Below are 11,520 nucleotides of genomic sequence, written 5' to 3'. Positions count from 1 at the left end.
TTAAGTGATTGTATCCTCCATTGCAACTATCTCTATTTCCCTTCTTCCTTAAAAAAAAAAAGCTCAAATGCTCTCTTCTTATTAACTGATTACATTTCCTTCATGAGTCTTTCACTGTCCTTTGCTCTATCTTCATGTCCTCTCGCTGCAGTGTAGAAAGATAATAAGGGCTAGAGTCTGATAGACCAAGGGATTGGAAACCTATTATGCTTCTGATCATTTGTGTGACCTGGGGCAAATGTGAACTGTACTGAAAGCTTTCAAATTCATTTGTAAAGTGTGGAGGATGATAGTTCTAGCTACCCCCTAAAATTGATGTGATGCAATGACTGGGGTAGTAGCAAGCATGGAACTAACGTGGTCAATTTCTTCACACCTTGGATAACATTCCCAAATCTAGTGCAGGGTTGCAGAGGTCCTGGGTACTCAGGAAATTTCCACACTGACAATTCAGTACACCGATTTGAGATAACAAGGGCAAACTCTGTGGCTGTCATTTAACATCCTCTTTTAGAATTAGCAGATTCTTATATGCCTCAGGATGAGTCTTTATGCTTAGGTAAGATGTTTTCAGTTGTTAGATTAAGTAGACTCCGTTGAAGGAGACCTGAGACTACTGTGAGTTCAGGAAGACAACAGCAGAATGTGAAGATGATTCATGCACACAGAGTCCATTTTGACTGATCTGAACAGGCCTACATGGGTCTCAGTGGAAACAAGTGGAAGGGACAAAACGTTGTTCTGCTGTATTGGCCAAATGACTCTGCAGTAGGTAAATCAAATGACACTAGCAAAGCTTCTCAGCCAAAGCGAAGGACTGTCTAATGATTTATCCATTTGAGGGTTGGTTTGCATGAGAACACTTGGCCCCTCCGAGGTCCTTCTCCTCAGGAAGGTAAAAAAAAAAAAAATAAAAGACCAAACTGAGACCTACCAGTATGGGTAAGGGCAAGATGTCCTTATCAAAGATATCCGTAAGGGAAACTCCAAAGAGCTCTCCTGGTTCTTCAGACAGCACAGCTGTGCACTGGTTGTTCTGGGACGGGCCAATGCGCTGGCAAGCAGCCGAGTCTCTGAAAGCAGTGCTTTTCATCGTCTTCTGGTCTGAATCTAAGGAAGAAGGGAGATTAGTGTGTTTTAATTCACTTAGCCTTATTTTCACCATTGCCATTATACAGCATGTTCATTGTAGGGGCTAGAAGAGGGAAACTGAGTCATTTATTGTGTAAAACTCTCCATGTTCTAATGTGGCTAAGAGGGTCCTCATGGCATTGATGAGTTCTTGCTCCTATCGTTCAGAATGATGGTTAAACCTTGGGACTTGATCAGATTGAAGGTCAGAATTTCCTGCCATCAGTTACTGTCTTTGCAATGCAACAGGAGACACTGAACCTGTAGACGTTTGTTTTCTACTGGAGTGATCAGTGGGTTCAGCTGTCAGATATGATTTTAAAAGCCAGAAGGATTTGTATGCAAATCAGGCTGAGATTAGTAATCCTCTGGTTTCAAATCCAGTCTGAGACCAGAACTGCTCAGATGAGTCTCCACTGAAGTGTTATGTGAATCGTAACCAAAGAAATGGTTGTCTAACGTACTGAGCTATGGAATGATTTTTATTATCCATATAAAAGTATACAACACAACACAGTACAATACAATTCAAAAAGTAGTTCATAGGATATGGTAGGCAGTGAAAAGGGGAGATAATTTGTGGAAGATTCCTCAATATGAATATATGGGACCAAAGAAAAAACTTTAAATGGAAATAGCTGGGTCTTGGAAGGGGTTCATTCCTCATTCATTGGAAAAACAGAAAAAGAAGTGTCAAGGGTCATTATGGAGATTCCAGTCTTCAGTGCCTTACTAAACTGTAGACATGTAGGTGGATGGACCACATGGGGACTTGGTAGCATTCTGCAGTTGTGCTCTTCTGGAAATCACTATCACTCTCACTGGCTTGGATTCAACAGTTTGATTTTCTGTCACTGACGACATGAAAAACAAACACTTGTCTTGCACCAGCATATTCTCAGACATGGTACTAGACTCATCTTAATTCCTGATGACACGGATTATCCAAAAGCTTCCCTCAACACAATGAGGTATATGTCGTAAAACGAAGATATGTCAAAAGTATGGAGGGATTGATGATATGTGTCTCCAGGTTCTGGATCTAAACTCCAATTTACAAAAAATGGGGTGTTGCCAGGGAGCCTGATTTGCTAGGCTCCAATAATACTTGCACTAGGCTCAGAGGAACTTCTCCTAGTTCTATTAATTGTGTTTTAGAAACGTTTTTACATCCTTTATGTTATTGAATCTTGACAACACTTCTAAGATTTAGGCATTATTTTTATCCACATTTTAGGCATGAATAAAGTGATACCGAGCTAGAGTAATTGGTCAAAGGTCATGTAGATGATAAATGGGGGCACTGGAGTTTGTACTCTGGAGAGGTTGTTTGACATCAAGTCAAGTCCTTTTCTCTCAATGATGCTGGTTATTTTCAACTCATTTTAAAGAGCACTGGAATCCTGTGGTGCCTCAAGAGCCATTGATCAAAAAGAGAATGGAGCAGGAATTAAAGCCCCGTGCTATGGTTTCAACCAGAGCACATTTATATATTATAAGTAGAAATAAATAATTATGCATTATATGCTTACCCACATACAAAATATAATATAGATGCGGGATCCATTTAAAATTGTGTTTAAAAATATCCCCAAACACTGTATCATACCATGCTATCTCCTAATACTGCCAAAACGTCTTGAAGTTTCTATGCTTTCCTGGGTCTCCAACAGTGTGAAACCTCCCTTGACCTGCTAGCCAGCCTTCAGAAGAAGGAGCAGCTGGGAATCATTGCCCTGGGCATGCTCTGGGCTCCAGAACAGGGCTAAGTATCTGCCATGACCCCTGGCAACCTTGCTGCCTGTGTCTCCCTAAAGCCTATTAAATTATCCACAGTACCTGCAGCCTTCCCATTGTTATGACAACTCTTTGAATTCTCTCCCAAGAGAGAAGTGATGTCTTCGCCAAATATCTTCAGGCAATTTTCGATCAAAAACTGTATGAGAGAAGCCTGTAATGCAAAAAGAACACAGTGGGGTGCTCTTTTTCATATGGAAGAGTTATAGGTCACATTTTGTTTATAAACCTTGGATCTAACCAAAACTGTGAAAGACTTCTATGAAAAATTCAGAGTTGATAAAAATAAATAGAAACCCAAGTTCTCTAATAAATAACATAGAGTGATGCTTTCCATTGTACTTTGAGTACAGATTTTAAAATACTACTAGACAGAGGGCTAAACTCCTACTTTGTGGCCTAATTTAATACCTAACATTGTGATACCAAAGGTTACATCTTTAAAACTAGGATAGTTTTCAAAGTAACCCACTTTCTAAAAGTTTACTTATTTTCTAAAATTTTGCTTCCAGAAAATATTGGGTTGTAACTTAGGAAAATATCTGATTTAGATGTATAAAGCAGTGACAAAATCCTATGATATCCATTTCTTAAATATGGACAAATATTTTTTGGAAAGTGGATATTCCTGTGGATTTTTTTTGAAGTTTTCTTTTGTTTTGTTTTTGAGTAAAAACTCACAGGGCTGGGGAGAAAACATGTTTGTCTAGCCGCAGTCCCTTCTCATGTCTTACTTTGAATAATGCTGGCTCTTGGCATGAGCTTGGGGAAGCTGTCATCTTATTAGGTATGTGTGGCTTCATCAGGATGTTTTGGAATATCTCACTAGTTTCTGTCTGATGTAGCGGAGGCAAAAGAGTAGTCAAGTGTTTTTCTAAATGAGCCACAACTTGCAGAGCAAAGCTATGTGTTTGGAGCCATGGGTGCTCTTAGTGCCCAAGCCACCTAGGATGTGCCAGTAACGACCACAGGAACTGGGGGTTGTTACCATTGTGTCATGAGGAAACCATGTCTTTGCGCAAGGTTACAAGCTCTCCCTCAAGGATCAGGCTGAGATTTGAACCTTGGCTTGTCAAACTCTGGAGCCCAGGTCTTTTCTACCATATTACATCACTCCTCTCTCTTTTGTTTAGTCAGTCTAGTATTGAATCTCCTGGATGGGAAAGAAGTGACTCAACTGCTCTGCGTTTCCCACGTTAAGACCCCTTCCCATATTCCACCAGAGAAGCATAACAAACCTGCCATTCCAAGAAAGCCTAGGAAGATGTGCACTTTTCAGAACTGATCCATCCAATTTACTACTACACATTTCAGATTCAAAGCCTGGATTATAAACCCGAGGGGACACATATGAGAGCTCTCCCTACCTTTTTTTTGTAGTTCTCTTCCAATTCCAACCTGCAGGAATTAGGTGGACAAAGAAGGCTTGGGGCTATACACACTGATAATTCATAAGCTGTCATCTGATTGGATGAGGATTGTTGCTCAATGTTGTAGAGCACTCCGAAAAGGTATCGCAAGAGAACAACGTTCACTTTTGGCAGCTGGGCTAGAAGCCTGAAGTCAGAAAGATGCACTTTTAAATAAGGCAAGTCACTGCACTTAGCAGCTGGAAGTATAGAGATGGAGAGCAGAGAACATCTTTCTAGATCTAGTATACAGCCTGCTGTAGCAGAGTTCCAGGCATGAACGTATACAAAAATGTTTTACCGAATTCAATTTCTGAGCTAACCCACTCCGTTTAAATGTTTGACAAACTTTAGGTTATGCCACTGGCTGTTGATGCACTGGCATCTCTTTGGCCACTGACTTTTGTCTACCAGTTTCATATATTCAGAAGTTATACAATGACTAATGAGTCAATGTTAATAAGGTCAGGAGAAGTACAATAATAGCCATAAGGCATGTCTGTATTCTGAAACTGCCCTCCATGGGTGACAAGAATTGAAACTATGTGGCATTGAATGTTATTTTAGTGGTCAAAGTGGCAAGAAGTAAACCAATATATTCCTAATAGTATATTGGCTGTATTTCTGAGCCATGACCAGAGTAGAGTAATTATTGCATCATTACCTCTGGGCTGCATTTATTTTTTTCTTCTCTGTCACTTCGTCAAGAACACGAAGCCATTTTTCATAGAGGTCCGATGAAAGTAAACTGCCTTCAATATTTTCAAGAAAATCCTTATGTGGATAAAAGAAAAATACACACAGACACACTCACATATACAAAATATATATTGGAAATATTACAGAGAAAACACTTAGTTGCAAACTTCAGTTCAGTCTTACTTCCGTCATAGATACCCAAACTGTGACCCACATGGAACTCTGCTCTGATTCTCCATTGACTTGTACGTGCAAAAGCAGGTGTGTGGATTTTCTCCAACAAACATGAAAGCATCAAAGCAGAGCCTAGGCTTCTGTGTAAATGAGGACAAAGCTCCCTTGTATCATATAGCACTTACTCTTTTGTGTGCTTTTCTGCAAACTACTACATAAGCTACTCTCATAATTGTATCATTCTTCCTTTCCTGAACTATACAAAAGTAGAGAGTCTAATGGCAAACTCGTGATGGTCCTGAGGATGTATTCATTTCTAGTGTAGGCCAATTCTCCAGATAGTTTGGCATGATACTATTCAGGCCAAGGTTGCAGAGTCTGATTCTCCACAAAGATTAGTCAACTTTAAGTAGGGAAAGCTTCAGGAATGTCTAAGAACTCTATGCACACGTGGTCACCATCTTCCTAGTCTGTGCCTATAACACGGGAATAGAAAAGACCCTATTAAACCTTGCTAGAAACATCAATTCCATGTGTGCACCTTCAAGAGGGCAACACTTATCATGCTATTCGAGTACCTAATGTATCATCATTCTTTCCCCTGTCTCTTGATGCCTATATATATATTTAGTGGTGTGTTTTACTGGACCTCAGTGTAGTAGTGATCAGGGACTATTGGTATCTTTCATATAGTTGAACAGAAATGAGGGACAAGAAAAGACCAAATGTGACAAGGAAGGACCACATATGACCTTGATTGTAAGAGTGTCATCATTACTGCCTTAACTTAGTTTTGTTGAGAGCTGATAGCAAGTGCCAAGGTAGATGGATTAAATTCTCTATTCTAGTTCTCACTTCTTTCTCCATTCCCATTTTAGCAATAGAATGGGATATCTGTGATGTAGCTGTATAATTTCCAAATTAATATAGTTCTTGAGTTGATCTATTGAATTTTCAGAATTCCAATCTACTTTTGTCTGTTGCACCTACTTCAAAAGTTAGGTTTATCAAAACTGGCATGTAGCAAGAGCTGGCTAACATGTCGTTATAACCTTGGATGGTGGGCTAGACATCACAAATATTAACTAAAGGATGCCTAGGATGTGGTGAAAGGAGACACAAATGGCAAAATCATTCCTCCATGACTTATAAAGTAAAAGGCATCAAGAAACAGGAGACAATGCGACAATGATGGTTAAGAATGATTTGGTCACCTCACTGAGCCTTTTTGGATTCCTCATAAAGTAAACATTTGCTTACTATTGTGAAATTCCCTACCTATTCTCAAATTTTTCGTATGATTTTTCTTTTGGAAACTGCCTTCATTAGGATCGTGGTGAGGATGTCATCCAAAGCAGGATGTTTGCTTTGGTAAATATTATGTATGTGTGAGTGTATATTTTGAAATTTCTTAGTATTAATAGTATCATATTAGTATTAGTATTTTGCATGGAGTCCTCAGGTAGGCTGTTTGTGGTGAAAACAGAAAGTATTTCTAATGTATGGGGCTTTTAACTCCTACAGTAGCTTCCTTAAATTTGATTTCATGAAGTGTTTTCCAGTTTGACAAGTTCTTAATCAGTTATGCCTATGTTGGTTCCTGGGCAATCATAATGAAAGACACCATCACAGCTTCAGTTACCCATGTGTGGTAAAGCTAGAACTTTCCCCACCTTTAAAACACATGCTACCACATGAACAGATTTGCTGTAACAGTTAACTCTGTCCCCAGAATTTAGTTTCTCTTTTAGGATTCTGCAGGATTTTATACAGGCTGATTTTCTGAAGATGCCTTCCAGGAGTGGTCCTTTCCGATTGATCACGGAAAGCATATCCTGTAGGAAAAAAAGAAGAGCATATACATTTTGTATCCCAAGCCCAGAGCAGAAGCTTGCTTCCTTTTAGAAAGAGCTAGGCTATTGGATGGTGTACGGTTTTAGAGCTGGAAGGACTAAAGTCAATTTAGATTCTTTAGTCAATGTCTCTCTATAGTTTCTACCCAAAAATCCACCGTACAGTCATACACTGAAACATTGTAATCACTTATTTTAATCAGCTTTTTCATTGAATTTGCCCTTTTAAATCCAACTTCTGTGTTTCAAGGCCTTTGTGGAATCCTCGCCTGTCTCCTACTTTACCAGTCTTGGCTCCTTATTCTCTTACATAGATGCTCTTCCCCCAGTATGGAAATCTTTTTGCCATACTCATTTCCCATTTGTTGATTCCTCTTTAAGTGATTGTATCCTCCATTCCAACTGTCTCTATTTCCCTTCTTCCTTAAAAAAAAAAAAGCTCAAAGGCTCTCTTCTTATTATCTGATTACATTTCCTTCATGAGTCTTTCACCGTCCTTTGCTCTATCTTCATGTCCCCTCCCTGCAGTGTAGAAAGATAATAAGGGCTGGAGTCTGATAGACCAAGGGATCGGAAACCTATTATGCTTCTGATCATTTGTGTGACCTGGGGCAAATGTGAACTATACTGAAAGCTAATTCATTTGTAAAGTATGGAGGATGATAGTTCTAGCTACCCCCTAAAATTTATGTGATGCAAGGACGGGGTAGTAGCAAGCATGGAACTAACGTGGTTAATTTCTTCACACCTAGGATAACATTCCCAAATCTAGTGTAGGGTTGCAGAGGTCCTGGGTACTCAGGAAATTTCCACACTGACAATTCAGTACACCGATTTGAGATAAGGGCAAACTCTGTGGCTGTCATTTAACATGCTCTTTTAGAATTAGCAGATTTATATATGCCTCAGGATGAGTCTTTATGCTTAGGTAAGATGTTTTCAGTTGTTAGATTAAGTAGACTCCGTTGAAGGAGACCTGAGACTACTGTGAGTTCAGGAAGACAACAGCAGAATGTGAAGATGATTCATGCACACAGAGTCCATTTTGACTGATCTGAACAGGCCTACATGGGTCTCGGTGGAAACAAGTGGAATGGGCAAAACGTTGTTCTGCTGTATTGGCCAAATGACTCTTCAGTAGGTAAATCAAATGACACTAGCAAAGCTTCTCAGCCAAAGCCTGGGACTGTCTAATGATTTCTCCATTTGAGGGTAGGTTTGCATGAGAACACTTTGCCTCTCCAAGGTCCCTCTCCTCAGGAAGGTGAAAAAAAGACCAAACTGAGACCTACCAGTATTGGGAAGGGCAAGTTGTCCTTATCACATATATTTGTGAGTGAAACCCCAAAGAGCTGTCGTGGTATTGCAGATGGTGCAACTGTGCACTGGTTTTTCTGGCAAGTGCCAGAGCGCCGCCAAAAGGCCCAGTCTCTGAAAGGAGTGCTTTTCATGGTCTGGCCTGAATCTAAGGAAGAAGGGAGATTAGTGTATTTTAATTCACTTAGCATTATTTTCACCATTGCCATTTTGCAGCGTGTTTGTTGTAGTGGCTAGAAGAGTGAAACTGAGTCATTTGTTGTGTAGAACTCTCCACGTCCTGATGTTGGCTAACAGCATCCTCATGGCATTGATAAGTTCTTGGTCATATCCTTCAGACTGATGGTTAAACCTAGAGACTGGATCAGACTCAAGGTGAGTACTCCCTGTGTCATCAGTTACTGCCAGTTACAAGGCATCAGGAGGCACTGAACCTGTAGATGTGTTTTCTACTGGAGTGATCAGTGGGTTCAGGTGTCAGATCTGATTTTAAAAGCTAGAAGGATTTGGTATGCAAATCAGGCTGAGTTTGGTAATCCTCTGCTTTCACAGCCAGTCTCCCCTCAGCCCCAGATTTCCTCTTTGGTTTCTGAGTGCTCAAGTTTCTACCATCCAAAGGATCTGCTTCTCAGGACACAATCTGCCTGAGCCCTATTCTATGTTCCTCTGCTCTGGGCCATCTTCAAGGATGACTTGCTGCAGTCAGGGTCCTTGGGATGTTGTCATTACATGCTGGCTATGTGGTGGCTGTGTTTTCTTGTCATATCCCACTAACCCACCCAGAGATGATGTTTTTGGTTAAATAGGTTTAACATTTACTGAAAGGAGCCTAAACCACAATGAAGTGTGGAAACCTACTTCCTCACACACACACTCAAACATATATGTAAATATACATCTACACACAAGTCCCAGGCTTGAAAGAAATCATAGAAGCGAAAAAAACAATGAGAGGTTATGAATGCACTTATAGAGTTTATGAATGCATATATATATTATATATATATACGAAGGCACCAGTTTCCAGAGATGATTTTTAATTACTCAACATTCCCTATGAAGGAAGAGCTTTCCAAAGAAAAGGTGACCAGCAGTGAAAAGCTGAGTTCAAAGTTTCTAGTGCTCAGCTGTGAATGTTTTCCTTTGAAGATTCCTTAACATTGCTTAAATAACTGATTTTTGAAGAGTCCAGAGATGAGCCAAGGTTTCGAAGGATAAGCACATGAGGAACATTTCACCAAATAACCTTGAACACCCGGCCACTTGGCTTTTCTGGGATGTAGTGAGTGCATCACCACCTCCACTCATGTGGGTGCCAGCACTGCACCAGAAGCATCCTGGTCCTGCCACTTATGAAGCTCAGCATTTTAAAGCTTCGGTTTGCTCAACTTTAACATAAATGATGCTACCTACAACTCATTAAACTAAATATATGATATACTACTCAGCACAAGGCATGGCTCAGGGCAGCCTTGAAAGTGCTCTGAGGGTATAGAGAAAGACAGGAGTTAAAGGTCTTCCCAAAAGATTTAAAACAAGGAAACAACCTTCATAGAAATGAGTTGGGTCTTGATGTCAGACTTTTGAATTTTTCTAAGCTTGATTTTGGGTAGTTTTTGCATTCTTTCCTATACTGTTCCTCCTCATTGATGACAATAAGCTCACCCAGAAAGAATAAACTGTGTGTCTGAATTGTGTTTAAGCATGGAGACATGAGCCAAGGGAAGGCACTTGAAGAAAAGCAAGCGGCTCACCTCTCCCTTGCTTGTTCTGGGCTGGGTGCCTGGGCTTCAGTATGAAATGGATTTGCATCTCTGTGATCTTCTGCTCCAGAAGGAGGGCCTCCTGAGTTGGGGAAGGAGAGATGGAGTCCTCTGCTTCCTTTGGCAGTGCTTTAGTAGATGGAAGATGGCTCATTTTAATTCCATAGGGATGTTCATGTCCTGTATGGAAAGAAACCTGAATATTTAGGATGATGGTGATGGCTGTCATCAAACTACCTGAGTGTAAGCATCACCCTATTTGTATATGTTGGTATTCTTGTCATCAAGAAAAAATTTGTATATGTTGGTATTTTTGTCATCAAACCAAACCTGAGTGTAAGCATCACCCTATTTGTATATGTTGGTATTTTTCTGGGACTTCTAGATAAAGAAGGCTGTGCCTCCTCAGTGAGCATCATATGCACCCTTGTGGGAACACCTTACAGAAAGCGTGTGCCCAAGGGAAAGATTTTAAGAAGAGAAAACAATTTAAAGCATGTTACTTTGCTTGAAATACATATATTCATGAGTGCAATAAACAATGCTGACTTTTGCTGGGTAACTATCTGAGAATGTTGAAGGTTTTCTAGTTTGTGCCTTGACACTAACTACATCTATACATCTTAGGCAAATTACTTGACCCCGTCGAGCCTTACACTAATTCTTTGAAATGCTTGTCCACACACAAACTTATCAGAGTGAATATATTAATAAGCATTGGTGGTTAATATTCTTATTTTTTACTTTTATTTTTTGGTTAATAAATTTTTAAATATTTGGAGTATATATATATAAAGAATTGCTATCTTCACTATTCTCTCCAACAGAATGTCAGTCGAACAGATTTTTTGTTCATTTCCTTTTGTCAATTCTCCAGCCAGAGCTACTCTAGAGTAGTGGGATGGGTTGCCCTTATGCTTTATGGTTCCCTTCCACTGCTGCCCTCCCTCTATGGGGTGTCCTGCCAGGCAATGATCAGAAGGAAGGGTGTGCAGAGTGGGAAACCCAGAAGCAAACTGTAAAACGATGGTTAGAGAATAGAAAACCACACCCAGAGCTATCCAGAATTGCCTGCCAAGTGATTTGTTTTGCTCTTTTATGCTTTAAATTGTTTTTCCTCTCTAGAGAATTCTCAAAGACCCTATGAAATGATATGGATTTCATTTTTTAAGAATAGAATGAAAATTCTCATTCTGTCATTCCAGATTTATTACTGAATGTACCTAAAGGAGCTTTTGCTGTTCTTTTCATCCGTCATGAATGCAATGTTCACAAGAATCACAGGGACTTCGCTCCATTAAGGAAAAAGAAGCTTCTATGACAGCAATACAACCAAACCAAGATAACCAGGAGTTAATCCACAATTGAGAATTGAGA

General features: G+C 39.9%; 1 protein-coding gene across 1 annotated transcript in view; it reads right to left on the bottom strand.

Annotated features, from left to right (window-relative positions):
* The window catches only part of LOC140598702 (rho GTPase-activating protein 20-like), a 44,690-nt gene that overhangs the window by 2,475 nt on the left and 30,695 nt on the right, over positions 1 to 11,520 (bottom strand). The window contains exons 9-15 of the mRNA XM_072757228.1: positions 10,135 to 10,323; positions 8,356 to 8,528; positions 6,884 to 7,045; positions 5,002 to 5,111; positions 4,296 to 4,485; positions 2,971 to 3,082; positions 935 to 1,110 (exon numbers count right to left, since the gene is read on the bottom strand). Coding sequence (XP_072613329.1) covers positions 935 to 1,110; positions 2,971 to 3,082; positions 4,296 to 4,485; positions 5,002 to 5,111; positions 6,884 to 7,045; positions 8,356 to 8,528; positions 10,135 to 10,323 — 1,112 coding nt within the window. The remainder of the gene's footprint in view (positions 1 to 934; positions 1,111 to 2,970; positions 3,083 to 4,295; positions 4,486 to 5,001; positions 5,112 to 6,883; positions 7,046 to 8,355; positions 8,529 to 10,134; positions 10,324 to 11,520) is intronic.

Source organism: Vulpes vulpes, chromosome 4 (genome assembly GCF_048418805.1).
Source record: "Vulpes vulpes isolate BD-2025 chromosome 4, VulVul3, whole genome shotgun sequence".
NCBI classification, from domain to species: Eukaryota; Metazoa; Chordata; class Mammalia; order Carnivora; family Canidae; genus Vulpes; species Vulpes vulpes.
The sequence above is the reverse complement of the archived record's forward strand: the minus strand, read 5'-3'. Positions and strand labels throughout refer to the sequence as shown.